Raw genomic sequence first — 17,470 nt, 5'->3', positions numbered from 1 at the left:
TCGATAACCGCCCACGATAAGAGGAATATTTGTTCCACGTGTTTTTGTACTGCTTGTTGTTGTTTTTGTAACTTTGTGACCCGTCCCCACTGGACATCTGTGAGAAAGAGCTTTAGAGCTAATCGGATTCCTCCTGCAGTGTAAAGATTCTGCTGCCGAAGTAGACTCATGGTACAGGCAAATCAGGTCTCGCTTATTTGATTAACCTGAAGGAGAGAATTGAGGTGGCCAGCTGGGAGACTCTTTTGCAATAAAACTTCAATTATAAATATTGTCATTAATAATTATTTACATTTGTAAGGCGCTTTTCATCCGTAGACTTTTGAAAGCAGGACACGTGGTGGTAAAGGCCAATTTAAAGGGGAGTTTAAAGGTCAGCTATTTAAGTCTCATTTTAAGCCAATTTACATTCACCTTTAAATTTAAACTCACCTTTAAATTGGCTTAAAAAATTAGACTTAAATAGCTATAACGACTCTTGTCTTGACAGTATTGCCAGAGGCACAGCATTCGATCGTTATATTTAAGCACACTTCGGATATACATACACTTTGAATGAGGACACTTCTGATACAAGCAGACCAACACATGTACACACGTCGCATATAAGCACACCTTGCCTATAAGCACAGATCAGATGCGAGCGCAGTTCGAATATAAGGACACCGTTGGTACAAGTACACTTCTGATAAGCGCACTTCTAAACTGACACATTTTTACAAGGAGTCATGTTTGCATTGACCACAATACCTGCGGTCGGAATGCAAACAAAAAACACAACTCTGATAATGTATGCACTGTCCTTGAAATTGATTGGTCCACACCCGAGACAGCTTTGCTTAGAGCCTAGTCTCACATGGTGTTGGACCAGATGACGCCAAAAGGTGTCAGTTTTGTTGCCAGATAAAAGGGTAAAAAAAAACAATTACATTTTGCTACTGGCAAAGGAGGTTCCAATGGTGCACTTCTAAACACAAGCGTACGTCGCGGATATAAGCACACTTCGTGTGTGCACACCAGCAATCCGGATAAGCGTGCACTTGTGATACGTCTGCACTGAGTTGTTCTTCTTGGTTCTTTCGGTAAAGTCACGTGGAAGGGAAGTAATAAAATAATAAGAATAAAACAATAAAATAATAAAAATAAAACATAATAATTATTTTATTGTTTTATTTTATTATTTCCCTTCTACGTGACTTTACCGAAAGAACCAAGAAGATGAATCCCTGCAGTCACGAAAGCTTTAAATCGAAAATTTGAGTTGTTGTTGTTACATCGGCAGGGACGGTGGCTTTCTGGCCACGGGCTGTGTGAGTGGACGCGTGGTGGGTGGTCGCCTTCATCCGGCAGCAGTGGATCGAGCCTGGACGATGGAGGCAGCAGGGGGGGGGGGATGTCAGTGGATCTCGGCTCCCCCCACTACCCCCGCCCGCTCTGGCGGGGACTTCGCCGCCGCGCGGAGGGCAGGCGGCTTCAAGCGAAGAACGTCGTTCCATGGTTGGCATCAACACTCCTACCACCACTACCACTCCTGTTACTGACGATTTTGATCAACGCATTAGCAGCGAGGGTTAATGGGGAACACGAACAACCGTGTAGGCGACAGCTTTAATACGAGATCACAGTGGGGGTGGTGGGGTGGGGGGTGTTAGCGCAACGCGGCTGCAGGTAAAACTGCGTCCGTGTGCGCCACCGCGCTCGTCTCGGCTCTCGTCTCTCCGTTCTGTTTCGCCGTCTGCTCTTGCCTCGTGCGCCGTGCGGGTCTGATGGGTTGTCGAGAACGACGGCGGTGACGAACAACGCGGCCTTCGGATGACATCGCGCGAGGATCGCCGCCTCCACTCCCATCGGCTCACGGCGTCAAAAGCCGCGCGCGGGTCGCGTTTCTTAGGTTTCTCTCGACCCACGTGTCTGGGGGAATTGACGACGAAACGCGAAATATTTACACCGCAAGAGACACTAAAACATCTTGTTGTTAGCAGCTGGTGACGACGCACGGAACGAGACGCGGGGGGGGGGTAATGAAGCCTTAAAGCCGAATCCACGAATCTTTAACTCGGCCACGTGCTCCGAACCACGTGGGTGTACAGTAGCAGTCATTGTCAGCCACGCGTCTGCCACAATGCTGTAGTTAATGCGCACGTTGTGTTGGTCATCAGCATTGTTGGACCATACTTCATCACGTTGGTCAGTACGGGGAGAGGGGTGACATACAGTACGTGGTGTGGCCCAGTAGGGGGTACAGCTGGGTACATCAACTGGTCATCTCAGCCAGCCAACCCATGGCACCTGCTGGGTCTGTCCTGTGACCTGCACCTAGCCTGGCACAGGAGGGGGTACAGCTGCTCCATCTACCAGTCATCTCAACCAACCCATGGCACCTGCTGGGTCTCTCCCGAGGTCTTCCTGTAAGCGAGCCGTCAGCACTTCACGTGGCCTCAAGGTGCACATGGCCAGGCACAGTGGATAGAGTTGTTATTGGTGGCCCAGCGCCGATTTTGGATATCACCATTGACGTTAGCCGTGGTCGGAAATGGAACTCGGGTCGCCGGATTAGTCATCGCTATACACTGCACCCCCTCTTCACGTACCGTATAAAGTAAGGCATTCACAGAAGTGAATTACCTCTTCGTGTTTGGCGAATTTGTTGTACGGTACCTATGCGTATCTACAAGTGCGGATATCGTGATTCATATCGCTGCTATCTCGTTTCAAACGGCACAGACGACGCGTCTGGCATCAGTGGCGAGTGATACCTGTGGCGGCGGCAACCAGCACGGTGAAGTATAGTCAAGTAACTCCCACGAATCCGTACGGCCTGGGTGAGACACACATCCAGCAGTGGATTGACAAAGGGGCTGATACACGTTCCTGTTGTTACACGTGACCTGCTTTCTAATCAATGTAATGCTGCATTTTAGGCCCAGCTTGGGCCGTTTGGGAGCCTAAGTTTGACGATGGGTTTTCAGACTGATAATCACCACACTTTAGGGTGTGTACAATTTCATCTCTCTTGCCCTTCTCGAACACCAAATCCCAAGAGACAAAAACGGAAAAGGCTGTGACAGCAGTGATCAACGTCAGGGCAGTGTCAAGTTTATACAATTTATTCTTAGTACAGTACTGGCCTAATTAAATGCAACGGTGCATAAACATTAAAACAATCGAGCGTGACATTTTACATGTTTTAAATGCAAGTCACAATAACATTACACACCCCTTGTAAAATATCAGCATCTTGATTTAGACTGGAGGAGGAATCCGATGAGCTATGAAGCTCTTTGTCTCTGATGTCCATTATGGGCGGGTCAGAAAGTTAGAACAGCAAAATCGGATTCCACGGGCCGATACATAACATGCTGCAATGTTGTTCTGGAGTCGAGACCATTGGGAAAAAACCCACAAGATTTAGTGACATGTCGCATATTTCATAAACAAAAACTGGATGTTTTGTTTACATACATTAATGGTCCTTATAAATTACCCTACACAGCTAAAAATTACATGGGATGTTTTTTTGTAAACTTAACTAAACTTGGTCAAGCTTAGTTTATACTCTTTTGTTTTTTCGGTAAAGTCACGAAAGCTTCAAATCTAGAATCAAGCTTAGTTTGTCCACATTTTTTAAATGCATGTCGAAGGCAGTGACGAGGATGTTTCTCCTGTCAACTTGAAAACCATTGTGAGTGTGCGCCTTTTGTTTATCTCATGAAGTGCTGCAATTAATGTTCTTTGTCATTTTTTAAAGGTGGGCAGGAAGGACGCGATCTCAAAAATCTCAAGCGTCACCCCCTCCCCGAGCGATGTCTGCCATGCCGCTCCACGCCTCCGCGGCGTCTCTCCTCGCCAGCCTGGGCTGCGGCTTCGCACTCGCGTGGTTCCTGCGAGGTCGCTTGGCCACCGCCCCTGCCCACGGTCCTCCGGCAGACCACGCCGGCCAGGCACACGGTCGCGAGGGGGGCGGCAGCAGCAGCGACGACGGCTACGACAAGGATGACGACTTCGACGACGGCGGCGGAGACGACGTGGACAGCGACGGCAACAGCGTCGGCGATGACACAGGAAGCGACGACGACGCCGACGAGCACAAGATGGTGCTGGTCGTGCGCGCCGACCTCAAGATGGGCAAGGGCAAGGCGGCGGCTCAGTGCGCGCACGCCGCCGTGGCCGCGTACCGGCTGGCGGCGGCGCGCCAGCCGGGCGCGCTGAGACGCTGGCGCCGCGGCGGGCAGGCCAAGATCGTGACGCGCGTGGAAGACGAGGCGGCGCTGCTGGAGCTGCAGGAGAGGGCGCGCGCGCTGGGGCTCGGGGCGCCCGTGGTGTGCGACGCCGGGCGCACGCAGGTGGCCGCCGGGTCGTGCACAGTGCTGGCCGTGGGGCCCGGCCCCGTGCGCGCGGTGGGCGAGGTGACGGGGCACCTCAAGCTGTACTGAGCACCGGCTCTCTCTCGCTCTCCTCCGGCCTTCCCTCTGCAATGCACTCATCCCACCAACTCCGCTCCCCCCTCCACCGCAACCCTTAGCTCTGAATTGTTTTCGGTTTGTACCGCGTGTTGTTTGGCATGATGTTTGACAATTTGGCCCACGTGCTGGGAGCTTCTCGAGATCTTCCTACCTTCTGGTTGTGAAGAGGTTCCCAGCAGATATGTAGTGAAACGTAGGACATAATTCCGAACAACCCCACGGTTACAGCCTGAAAGCACATCCGAGCTATACGGCACAACTATGAAAAACCCAGTCCCCAACCCTTAGTCTCCTTTCTCCAAGTCATGGTGAGTGGTGCACATCACCATTGGCATCCGTGAACCTGTGGTGAGAATTCTGCATTCCAGTTCTGCTGGGCTATGTGGTGGGCAGCAGAGGGCAGTGTGCAGCTAAATATATTGTAGTATTGTACCCCCTCTGTGCCCCCCCTGCCACCGCCTTCAACCCACACAGAGCAGCGTTATGGAGTATGGTCAAATAACCCCCACACGCTGTTGGAAGGCCTTAATCCAGCAGTGGAAACCGTGCATACACACACATGGTATAACGAGTGATACTGGCAATATTCAAGACTGGATCATATGTTGTGCTATAGAAATATAGTTATCAGTATTTTCGGTATCACCTTGATACTGGGAGTCTTGATAAACGTTATTTTGCTATTTCCCTTTGCAAATGTATTGCTCATGGAGCAATATCTATTTCATGACTTTCATTACCAAGGTATTTCCTGTAATGTGCGATACACTGGTAGAAAAATTTCCCAGCTGTTGTGATTCAGGAATGGGTATGAAATGTTAAGGTATCAGATATACGGTGAATATTAAATACAAGGCCTCTACTGCCAAGCACTGCTTTCACTTAACGCCGGAGACCAATATTCAGTGGAAATCAGCCAAGTTCACAAAACGTATCCAATGGTTTCCTAAAAATCTTGAAGCTTATTGCATCCGTTACTCTTTAATAGTACAATAGAAGCTCAAATAAACTGTTTACAAACAAGCAATTTGCAGAATGCATGGATTTTAGATGAACACTTATGGTAACTTGGAACGTGGCACTGCATACATTTTCTGTATTTCTGTACAGTCTTTGACATTTTTCCCATTCGGCGGGCACTTTATACAAATATAAATTATAAATTCCAGCAATGTGACCCCAAAGCTGCTGGCACGTTTTAAGCTGCCATCACTCATTATGTGAGCGAGGAGACTTCAACTTAAAAACGGCCCGTCTTGCCAGTGACTGCCGCCGCAGCACGATGGGACAAAGTGGATGTCACAAATGAGCCACGGCACCTCGCTGATCAAGGAGCAGGAAGCATCGCAGCGAACTCCGGTGGTCATCCACGCAGCAGCGGCTTTTGGCCAGCCATCGAACAAAGACGTCGCGCGTTTTCAGATGTGTTTCTGCGGCCGCCTGGAATGGCCTTTCGATATTAGGAGCCACTGGAGCTTTGCACTTTTACATCTTTAAAACTGCTTTTTGTGCTTAGTTGTCCTTCCCCCCGTACCTCCGTTGAGTGCGGTTGGCTACGTACGGTGAGAAAGAAATTCAACATACAGGGTAGCCAGGAACATTGTCAGACGTGAACTGCATGAACATCACCTGAGGATGTGGTTTTTTTCCGTCTTCTGGAAATCCGAGCAGCAAATGAGCAGAGTGGTCTACCCCCTGCTGAGCGGGTTTGTTAAGCTGAAATAATGGTGAAACTGTAGCCGCCTTGCCTTAAAGCGTGACCCCCCCACCCAAAAAAAACTCTCAAAATTCCTCCCAGTACAAAACTTTATTTATGGATTAGGTTTGCGATTGTGGCCTATTGCTCTCCGGTGTTTATTTTTCGGGTTTTGACGTTGGGCCGTGTGCAGTGCAACCTCAACACACATCGGAGAGGCTATTATACATATTTGTAATCAGGTTATTTGTGCATATCTATGTTTGGAGTTATTTGAAGCAATAGGTAAATTGTAGCAAGCCAAGCGATATTCGGTTTTTATGTCGGGCGTTTGAAGCTGCGCATCAAGAGGCAACACATCAACTCGTGACCAGAAAATATTTATTTCAACAATTTTCAAATGCCATCGATCTTTCCAATGCTAACTATTCAAACTCTGCACTTAATTTGAAAGCTCAAAGGAAACAAGTTAACAGAGCAGGCTGCTGTTATTTTGATTAAACATGGAAATAAGTTATATATGTTACCTGGTTGTCGCTATACAATTTTTGTATAAAACGCTTCACATCTCCAGTGTAAATAGACACGTTAGTAAAATACAGGACGCGGTGAGCCTTCACTCTTAGTTACACTATGCTACAAGTTACCTTGTGTCAGTAGTTCACAAACTGCGAGCACCGTGTACCCCACCACCTTAGCCAAGCTCCCATCGCTACCACTCCAGGCGCGTGTCTCACATCACCTCCGCACGTGTGCACTGTGCATCCTGGCAGCGATGGAAGGGCTGCGCTTGAGGCGGAGGGGGGTGACCGATCGCTGTGGTGTGAGAATCGTTGCGTCGCACGCGGCACTTAAACGCCGCAAGGTTCGATGTAAACTGCACAAAAGTTGTGCAAAAAAAAGCCGGCTCGGGTAACACGGAGGGACCAAATTCGTTTAAATAAGTACGAGCTGATCAGCTTTCCCGCATGTTGTTTAAGCTTATTCTTACCGGTGGTTAAGCGCCGAGTTGTGTGTCAGCTTTTCTTTGAATGCAACTGAAAATAGGGATTAAAAAAGTGGCCACATTACGAGTTCCATGATCGTTAATTCCCATTTTTGGTTTTTATCACAACTCTTTTCCCACATATCTACTGCAAGAGTGTTTTGTGTGGGATTATTTTCATTGTTTTTTTGCTTGTTTAACTTACAATAACAAATCTATTTTAAAGCAAAAGTTTTAGACTGCATTTTAAAAGATGGTCCAATAAACCACAAGCTGTTAAAAATGTAAGACCCAGCACGCAGACATGCTCGTTGGCGTTTTGAGCCAGAGTTATTTTAAAGCTACTACAGCAGATGCCAATCACGAACAGCATTTGCTGTAACAATTATGAACGGAAGGAACACTGTTGGTCCAATTGTTTTGTATAACTGATAGTGACTTTTTTAAAAGTTATTTTCAAACTGATCAAAAATACGCACTTGTGCAAGGAATGCCTTTCCCTTATAAATAAAACAGAATTCCACACTCAAACGCAAGTAACTTTTTGCTCTCGGGGACTTGAGCTGCGATAAATCGAGTTCAACCACTTGTGACAATATACTCAGAACTCGTTAAGTTTCTGACGGTTCTGAGAGAATAAAATGCAGCGTGTGTAAAAAAACACATGTCTGGACTCTGTTTCTTTTTATTAACTTACCAAAACCAGGGCTTGAACCCTGAACCACAGACGTTCTGAGCGATTTATCTCCGGCACAGTTACATTAGTCTTGTGCGCCCCACAACTGCCCGGTTAACGCCCCTTCAGGTGCAATGCCAAGCCCTGCTTGCTATGCCTGCAAGAGTAAGGAAAAACCATTTACCTTATATACTGCAAGTACACTCAAATACTGAACATCTAAATGTGACAACAAGCATAAACACACGGACATAAACATGAAACGCTGACGGCTTGATGAATATAATTATAATGTATTTGCCCTGCTGGTCAAGCTTCAGTATACTGTATAACGAAATGCTAAACATCAAGTATTTGTATTCCATCAGTCGGCAAAAGCAATGAACGGCTGTGGATTATAAGGACTACACTCGGAGAGAATATCACAAAAGCATCCTTCAAGTTAAAAATGTCTCACTCCCCCCACCCCCCCTGCAGTCAAGCATTCGAGCCCCATAGCTAAAGCCATCCTTCTGCAATTTAGTATTAAGAGGTACTGCTCACATATTACGAATGACAATGTGAGGATATGCCACTGTTCATGAACTTTTTTGGCGGGGCCTGTGGTTTTCTCGGAGGTGGCCCCACAACGTGAAAACACTGGCAGGTTTGTGCTTTATTTTAAGAATGCGCAAAGCAGTGGGACAATGGGTTGGGATTTGCCCACAGGCTGATGTTATTTTTGGGGAAAATGTGTTACATTTACGCGATAGTCCACGCCGACGTCGTCAGAGACATGCAATGCTTGCGTAGTGTTTACGCCAATCGCAGCCTCGCCTTATTTTTGTTTCCCAAGATATAGGTGCCACCTGTGTGATGAAATCGCCCACAATGCGCCTGATTACACCAGACTTGGGAAGCTAAGCAAGCTTTAAGCCTGGATAGTGCTTGGATGCGCAACCGCAGTGCACAAACTCGCACTGACCGGCGTGGTGAAGAATGGACCAATATCCTTCAGGGCCATCAAGGTGTGAGTGGTGGGGAGGCCCTTTCTGGCAGCAGGTTAACAAAATGGGCTGCACGTGTAGAAAAGATGTACCCACGAAACGTGTCACCAGGGAAAACCTGACCAATATAAATAAACCCTCCTGGTTTTCCCCCTAATATTTTCTGATGAGCAAATGCAGCCACAGCATGGCATTTTGGTCAGTCACATTCACTAGGCTTATTAGACACGTGCACCTAGGCCCAAAGTTAAGTCCATGCATGCCATCTAGAGGGAACAAAGCTTCGAACGTCAAAAGTGAGAGGAAAGAAAATCACGTGCAGCCACTTAACGAAGATCACATGAAAAACAAAAGCATTGCTTGTGTACACCATTTCAGGGTTATTAAAGAAAGTGCAGTGATTTTTTGTTTTTAAACGTTTTACAAATACCATATGAGAATGTTCCATGAAATAGAAATAGCTGCTTCGATAGGTACAGCCCACTCTGAAGAGATATGTGCATCTGGTAAAAAAAATACTTCATTCTTGTTTTAAGTAGTGTTTATAATTCAATTCAAGTGGTGTCGTCTTTGAAGGATTAGTGCCCTCATTTTATGTGCTCACGCTTAAGCCACGGTTTAACACGACAGCTGAATTGTAATTATAGCGTCTGCAAATTGCCTCTGTTGCCATAAATCACAACCATAAGTTTCATCGTTTTCTCCAAACTTAGCACCGTCGTGCAAAAAAATCCATCTTTTGCCATTGAGCTGTCCATTCAGCTGGGGAAAATTTGTATCAACTAATCTCGTTCGGCTCTTTGGTTCTTTCAGTAAAGTAACGTAGAAAGAAAATACATTAAATAATAGAGTACGACCTTTCGATTGCAACACAAGCAACCGTCATCAGGTAGAACTACATTTGAGAGAGAGACACAACACAGACACGGAGACACAGACACACAGGCAGTGAGAGACAACACAGACACACAACATAGACACGCAGAGACGTCTCACACAGAGAGACACACAACATAGACACAGAGATGTCTCTGTCTCTGTGTGTCTATGTTGTGTGTGTCTGTGTGTCTGTGTTTTGTCTCTCTCTCTGTGTGTCTATGTTGTGTGTCTCTGTGTGTCTATGTTGTGTCTCTCTCTCAAATTTAGTTCTACCTGATGACGGTTGCTTTTGTTGCCACCGAAACGTCGTACTCTATTATTTATTTTATTTTCATTCTACGTGACTTTACCGAAAGAACTAAAGAGTAATTCCTGCAGTCACGAAAGCTTCAAATCAAGTTTAGTCTCGTTAGGACAATCGAATTTCCTTACGTGGGAAAGAAAGTTAAATCAACTTGTATCGTTATTCAGACTCCCTGTGTAGGTTGAGAACAAGCACACGATTCTACCGCACATGAAGACTTTTCTCTGGAACCTACTGAAACACTTCATCAAATGGCGATGCCATGTTATAATCATGAACATTTGAGACATGCAGTCTCTTTAAATCCATTTTAATGCTGGGGGTTATTTTCCGTTTGGTGTCGAGCTCTCCAGCAAAGCAAGGGCTATTTCCTTATGTACTTTATAGCTTATTCTAACTCATAGAAAAAAGTATACGGTATAAAAATGAGACGAACATTTCACATTTCTGTACGATTCAATATCTTAAATGTTGCCGGGGTCCTCTAAGCAAACGAAGGCCGTCCTCTGGCATCAGCTCACGTTGCGATATGATCAATAAATAAGACCTCAAAAAAGAGACTGCTCAGCCTTGTGAGAGCAAGGATGGTCTCATAACAGAAGTTAATTGCAACTAACGGTAAAAAATGCCAGGTGTGGATTTATTTTTTTAGAGAGGAAAATTAACTCGGCACGTGAGAAAGGGTTGAGAAACAGTGAATATAAATTATACACGTGCACATCTTTAAGTAAACCAGGCATGGGGTTCGTTCATCCTCAAAAACACAGCCATTTGACAAACAAAAAACAACATTAATCAGCTTTTGAAATCGTATTTGGCCCCAAGGCCAAAACACATGGCACCTCAATCCAAAAAGCCATGAGCCTAATGGGCTGTGCGCCAAGCAATTCAAGTTGTTGCGAAACAATTTAATAAATTTTTGGATCAATTTTTGGATACATTTTTCGAACGTTCTCATCAATTCTGGAATTAACTGTGTCGGATGCATTCAAGGTTAAGACCACGTAATTGATCTGAGAATATGTAATACGGCACATTCAGCAAATTACTTTTTTATATTTCACAATATCTTAGTCTGGATTCTAGTGTATCGACATGTTGATGACTCACACATTCCTGCATTGACAGTTTCTCTGGTGTAGCTGTGCTCCGAAATGTACTGTGCAGAGCCCCACAATGGTCCTGCCATTCCTTGCCGACGAATGGCCTGCATTTTAAAAGGCAGCACCACCACAAGTCCACTGGCCTCTCGCCGTTAAACCAGTTAATTCCACATCAACATTTATGAGCTCTGACAGAACACCTAATCCAAAAAACTGTAGCCAAATAAGAACCAGCTGACAAAAAAAAGCATCTCTGCTTTTCCACTTGAGGCCGATTCCAAGGATCCATAAGCACCAGCGAAACTCCATTCCCTACTTGCAGATCTGTCGCTGTATGTGCTGCAGGAACTCAGAGTATGACATCGAAGACTCGGACCTGTCCTCCACAAGATGCTCGATGAAGATCGTCCTGTTGGTGCTGTCGTCCCTGCAAGCGGCAACATCAACGGTTAGAACACAGGGAAGTGGCGCAATGACGCTTTGGGACAACTACCGCAAGATAATGTCATAGAAAGCAGCCAAGTGCAGGGTTAACGAAGGCTTGAGAGAAGAGGCCGGGAGGCTCAGGGGTCAAAACACTGACGGGTACTGCATGATCTGACTGCGTCCGTCCAGTGCTCGCCGAATACATTCTAAGGTCGCACTCAATACACAAAAAGTGCTTGCCACAAATTAACCGCAATGCCTTGCTGATCTCTTTAAGGAGCATAAACCATCACGCGAACTCTGGTCATCCTCACAGCGGCTTTTGGCTAGCCATGGAGCAAAGATGGTCACTGCATCGCGCGCTTTTAGATGCGCTTCTGCGGCCGTCTGGAATGCTCTTCCTACCGATATTATGAAGCCACTGGAGCTATGCACTTTTAAATATTCATTGAAAACGAATTTCTTAACAATTGCTTTATGTGTTTCGTTTGTTATCCTTCCCCCGCAAGTCCAATTAGCATGGTTGGCAATGAACGATGTGAAATAAGTTCAAAATACATCAATGCTGGATTTCAGCTGCTCACGATTTAAACCGGATTTTCAGTTGCAGCGAATTGATGGTCTAAGCCCAGTCACCAACGACAGGACCAAAAAAAATTTGAAATGATTTTTTTCATCTAAATTGCACACAAAGACTGTACATGAACGTGTAACTGATAATACCCTATAGGCAGCGTATACTACATGGTGTCTCGTACAGAAACATGAGCACACCTAATAGACCACAGGCCTAAATTACACTGCGTGGACACGTTTCAAGTGCCAGTCAAGGGCATGCTTATTAAACGCAATAACGACATAACACACACCGTGCATGCACAAGAGAGACCATTACTACATAATGCACAACATACACCGACGGGCGACTGCATGCTGACTACAACAGCACATGGCCAACTTGGAGGCGCAGCCCACATCGCGTTGGGAGTCTCTCATCCAGCAATGGACTGCTAAATGGGCTGTACATGTGCATCTGGTTGAACATACGTGCATGCTGTATCACACAACCGTATTAATCGCTAACATTAAATAGAAAAAGTGGCTTCTGAAATCAGCATTGACACATGTCACATGTGGGACTAACCCTAACCAGACCGTGCCCCCCCACTCCTCCCGTTTATTTCCCTCTGTGACCTTCCCCATTCTTTATTTTATAGTTGACTCCCTTGTTAGCTGCGTGCAAGGGGCTAACCCGACAAAAGAAATGAAAAACATGAGATGTAATTCGTGCACCTGAGCATCGGGTCCCCATTCAACTTGCACGATGCAATAAATGTGACGATTTTATTTTATAAACATCGTAAGCGGCTAAATCTTGATTTAAAGCTTTCGTGACTGCAGGGATCCGTATTCTTGGTTCTTTCGGTAAAGAGGCGTTATAAAAGCCGCTTACAATATTCTTGGTTCTTTTTATTATTTCCCTTCTACGTGACTTCACCGAAAGAACAAAGAATATCGTAAGTGGCTTTTAAAACGCCTCTGAAAATCAGCCTAGCGATCAGGAGCGATGCGTCTTTGGTGGGGAGCATACTTGATGACGTGCTGCGTGGAATGGAAGGGCCTTGGCTCTCGAATCCACGACAAGAAGTCTCTCGTTCTCTCCGACGTGGTGTTGTCCAGTTCGGGCAAATCGACCTGCGAAAAGATCGCATCGCCAGGGACTCTGCTTCACCGCACCATTGCACCGTGAAATCAGGGCACCGCACAGAAGTGGCCTCTCAAGATCGCACACATCAAACACCAAGACGTGTGCTCGCACACACGCACAAATACAAAACACCCCCCATGTAGCCTTTATAAATAGTTGGGGCAAGTGCTGTGGGTGAGCACCTGTGGAGGCCAGCACAGTGCTTGAGGTGGTATGACCACCATGCCTAGACAGCCTCGTCTTCCCAGTGATAATGTGTACATACCGCACAAGGTACACATTTAATGCCAAGTCCACTTAGAGGAGAGCCCCAGACCGGCTCAAGATATTCGCCACTAACATCAGCTGTGGCCAGGAATCAAACTCAGTTGACGAGGTTCATAGCAAAGTTAATGAACGACTACGTTACCACTCCCCAAACCACACACAGACACGTGTGCGCAAAGACAAACATCTATTCTTACACAGAGAGCATCAACTTGGAGCCAGCATGGCACACAACAGCGTGGCCTACGCACACTGCCACTGGTGCGTGGCCATGTGTGGCCCAAGCCCGGGAGAAACGTCACTTGAAGCAGCGGGAATGAATCTCACCATTGTGTTCGGAATGGAGATGTAGTTGGGAAAACCAAGGACGTCCTTGATGAATCGGTTGCTGCAGTTCCTCCCGACCCAAATGTACAGCACCTATGGATGAGGGAGATGAGATCCAATGCGTTCGCTGTTCCATTCATTCATTTTGTGCAGAGTTCTCCCGAACTGATGGCCCGCTGGCCAGATACAGCCTACGAAGCTTCTTGGAGTGGACCCACCAAAACGATGGCCTGTCAAGAGACATGGCTCGCTGGGACCCAGCGAGACACATATTATTGAGATGAAAGGGAGATAGACAAAGATGAGAGAGCTGCAGACAAGGGATACAGACTCGTGAGATGAACGCAAGATGTACAAGGTGAAGACAATATACCTGAAGACAATATCAGTGGCCACATGTAGAGCTATTGACGTCATGATGCCATGTGATGTCATCACATGGCATGTATTTAATTTATTATTTTCTCTTTATACGTGACTTTACCGAAAGAACCAAAGAGTAATTCCTGCAGTCACGAAAGCTCCAAATAAAGTATGATGTCATCATGTCCATACATATGATGTAAGATGTCATGTGGCCTGCCAGCACATGGTAATATAAATATATTGTTCACTAGGAAATCTATTTAAACACCAAACAAAATATGATAACTGATAAACATACTGCAATGCTGAAATCGGTTTAATAATTTGCTGTTGTAGTAATTGGTAATTATACAGTCCTTTGTCAATCCACTGCTAGATGAAGGCCTCTCCATATTTAACCACTCTGGTCCATACAAGTGAAAGAGGTCGGGGGAGACCCAGAACCGGTTCAATAATCACCCATCACTAATTTTAGCCGAAGCTGCAAATCGAGCACAGGCCACCAGGTTTGTAGAGCAAGTGCACTTTCCACCGCGCCACCACTCGACCCCTTAGAAACTGGTAACGGGTCCCCAAGCTCTACATCGACGTTTTGGTGCATAAACCGAGAATATGAGGTCACACCTGGGAATACTCATTGCAGGACAAGTGGAGCGAAAGTACCACATTACAAGTTCCAGTGCCCGACTCCGTCCCAGACTGCTATTTGGCCAAGAGTATGGAGGGTGGAAGGTGGGAATTGGTACAACTACGGCTTCTGAAGCCATTTTCCCACTGCCTTGCACGTCGAAACAACCCCGCGCATTCATTCAACGGTGCCAGCAGCAAACACCTGCAAATGCAACATTCCCCCCAGGGGCTTCTCCCGAGGCTTGTTTGTGTAATATCCCAGCATCGGCGCAGCGCAGCGACATGTTGGTTTTGGACTCTCGGGGACACTACCCCCCCTCCGGCATATTTTCATTGGCAAGGCTCAATCCCGACCCTGACGCCTCCTGTATATTCAGAGTTTGCGTGTTCTCTCTCTCCCCCCCCCCGCCGTGGTTGCGTGGATTTTTCATCTGGGTCCTGTGGTGTTTCCCTCCACATTTATAAAGCATGCGTTTAATGTGTTTGGCTGCTTTACATTTCCACGTAATAAGTCGCTGCATTGGGCTATCATTTGTGGCTTAGGTCGCTTCTGAAAAAGAGCGATACAGCTCAGTAGGTCTTACCTGGTAAATAAAATAGTTTTTTTTTATTATTTGCAATCAAAACAGCAAGGTAACTCTAAAACACCCCCTACACCTCCATTTGAGGATGGTATCCTGCTGTGGGAATGAATAAAAGCACTTTGCCAATGTCCACAGCATGCGGTGATGCCACTTCTAGAAAATCCCCGTATTCACCTGGTATGTTACTCTGAAGGTGCAACTTAAAACACACACAAGCACCAAGTGTGTTTGTGTGTGTGCCTATACAATGGGGAGTGGTCACGTAGCGGTTAGCGCTACGCTGCGCTATGAATCCGGTGACCCGCGTTCGATTCCCGCTCACGGCCAACACCAGTGGCGAATATCTGAACCGGTCCTAGGCCTCCCCTAGGTCGACTAGGCCTCAAATTAGTACCTGGGGCGGTGTGTAAGCATCGCCACTGGGGAGACAAAGGCGGTCGGGCATGGTGCAGGCCACCCACCCCCTCTCGTGTGCCGTGCCGGCATTCGTAAGTGCTCGCTAACAGCACTTGCCCCAAATGTTTGTTAAGGCTACACGGGGGATCTTTGTCTTTCTGTATCTCCAGGGCGGTCCAAAAGTCAGGACACAAAGGGTTATTTAACTTTTATTAACACTGGCATTAAAATGTTTCAATTGTCTATTCATTACGTAAATATTGTAGCTAGCTGTTATTAATATATTTTTTCCTGGGGGTCACCTATAATAATTTACAAGCCTCACCTGAGAACTCTGAATGAATTGAGATAAAACATAAATGATGAATGCTCAAGATTACACTTACACCTGGATTCTTGAAAAAGTCCTAAATTCTATTCAAAAGGGAATTCATACAAACATAAATGAATATTAATGCAAGTCAGTTCGAAAAACGTTAAAATAAATGCCATAACCCTTTGTGATTTGTTAAAATAAATATTTTACCTCTGTGTGTCCTGGATTTTGGGCCACCCTATATATATTTAAAGACATATCTTTAGTAAACTGAAAATATTGGTTTGACTGCCATCCAACAGTTCTCAATAGCACGGCGCATGGGAAAGTGCTGCCCCCAAGTGTGTGGTTAAATGAAAGAGGTCACTTCAAGAAATTTCAGAAGCAGTGTTGATACTATATTCGCTTCTGCGGGTCGTTCTCTTTCGCATGAGGCTGTTGCACTGCCCTCTGGGCATTCCATAATGGATGCTCTGTCTCACGACACGATGTTGATAGCGCAATTAAAGTAAAACTGGGAAACACAAAAACACAACAAACAATTCACTCGCTCTCTCAAGGCCACATGATGCTAAGACAGCATGCGAGTCAATTAATCAACTAAAAGTTGAAACCGTCTACTTGATTGGGGTCGATTACTTGGGTCCGTTTAAGTTTTAAGGCCACCCCAACAAGACGGGCCCAGCATGACACGACCAATGATGACTGTAATGTCACCAAACCTTGCCCCATATCACTTCCTGTCCAGCGACAGACATGAAGGAACAGAGGGGAGACTTTTGTGTTCCATCTCCATCTGAAGTCGTGTTTTCCGATAAGTCGAGTAATCAAACCGATCATCGGTAAGAGTAATCGACGGCTTAAATATTCGGAGATTCCCAGCTCTAGACGCGCTCCTTACGCTGCCGCAGTCCAGGAGGAAGGCCCCGTCCGTGTTGAGGTGCTCAGACGACAGCTGGAGGATGGGAGGCTGTGGGACGCTCTTGTCGTTGATATTCATGGTCACCTGAAGTGAAAAACGTGGAGAACCCAACCGTCACTCCGCAGATTGTGCACATAGAAAGCAACCACGTCAATGAAATTCCAGGACGCAAGACTTATCGTCGAAAACAAGAACTATTTTGTATTGCAAACGTTAAATATTGCGCCCGTTTGGGTATTAAAGCTGCCGTTCTCACTCATCGCTACGTGAATGAACATCGCAATACGACTATCACAGAAACTGTCAAAGCTAAGTTCTACACTCTTGTCTTGGCTTCCTGTGATCTTAAATACTGCTCCACCAGATATTCGCCGCAATGCTCCAACACTCTATGAACTGCACCAATGAAAAGTTGACTCCAACCTGCCACAAAGCA

General features: G+C 46.1%; 2 protein-coding genes across 6 annotated transcripts in view; one reads left to right on the top strand and one right to left on the bottom strand.

Annotated features, from left to right (window-relative positions):
• Positions 1–1,242: 1,242 nt before the first annotated feature.
• Positions 1,243–6,547, top strand: LOC144946413 (peptidyl-tRNA hydrolase 2, mitochondrial-like). Of its 3 annotated transcripts, none has more exons than XM_078875232.1 (3): positions 1,456–1,497; positions 2,725–2,822; positions 3,749–6,547. In XM_078875232.1, the coding sequence occupies exon 3, from the start codon at positions 3,804–3,806 to the stop codon at positions 4,431–4,433; it is 630 nt and encodes a 209-aa protein (XP_078731358.1). In that variant the 5' UTR covers positions 1,456–1,497; positions 2,725–2,822; positions 3,749–3,803; the 3' UTR covers positions 4,434–6,547. The 3 variants fall into 3 exon arrangements, with proteins under 3 accessions (XP_078731356.1, XP_078731358.1, XP_078731357.1); XM_078875231.1 differs by lacking the exon at positions 1,456–1,497 and adding an exon at positions 1,642–1,668; XM_078875230.1 differs by lacking the exon at positions 2,725–2,822 and having other exon boundaries at positions 1,243–1,497.
• Positions 6,548–7,632: 1,085 nt separating this feature from the next.
• The window catches only part of SEC24B (SEC24 homolog B, COPII component), a 38,623-nt gene continuing 28,785 nt past the window's right edge, over positions 7,633–17,470 (bottom strand). For all 3 annotated transcript variants that reach the window (XM_078875226.1, XM_078875227.1, XM_078875228.1), the window contains exons 20-23: positions 17,014–17,118; positions 13,821–13,913; positions 13,110–13,213; positions 7,633–11,519 (exon numbers count right to left, since the gene is read on the bottom strand). In XM_078875226.1, the coding sequence (XP_078731352.1) occupies positions 11,405–11,519; positions 13,110–13,213; positions 13,821–13,913; positions 17,014–17,118 (417 nt within the window). In that variant the 3' untranslated portion in view covers positions 7,633–11,404. The remainder of the gene's footprint in view (positions 11,520–13,109; positions 13,214–13,820; positions 13,914–17,013; positions 17,119–17,470) is intronic.

The sequence above is a fragment of the Lampetra fluviatilis genome, chromosome 41, assembly GCF_964198595.1.
Source record: "Lampetra fluviatilis chromosome 41, kcLamFluv1.1, whole genome shotgun sequence".
Lineage (NCBI taxonomy): Eukaryota > Metazoa > Chordata > Hyperoartia > Petromyzontiformes > Petromyzontidae > Lampetra > Lampetra fluviatilis.
This window is presented reverse-complemented; position numbering and strand designations above follow the sequence as displayed.

What these genes read in the sequence shown, in the direction of transcription:
- LOC144946413 (XM_078875230.1), top strand. Translation starts at nt 1,394, where the DNA reads ATGTCAGTGGATCTCGGCTCCCCCCACTACCCCCGCCCGCTCTGGCGG. An exon ending in GCGAAGAACGTCGTTCCATG is followed by an intron (nt 1,498 to 3,748) that starts GTTGGCATCAAC and finishes CATTTTTTAAAG; the next exon opens with GTGGGCAGGAAGGACGCGAT.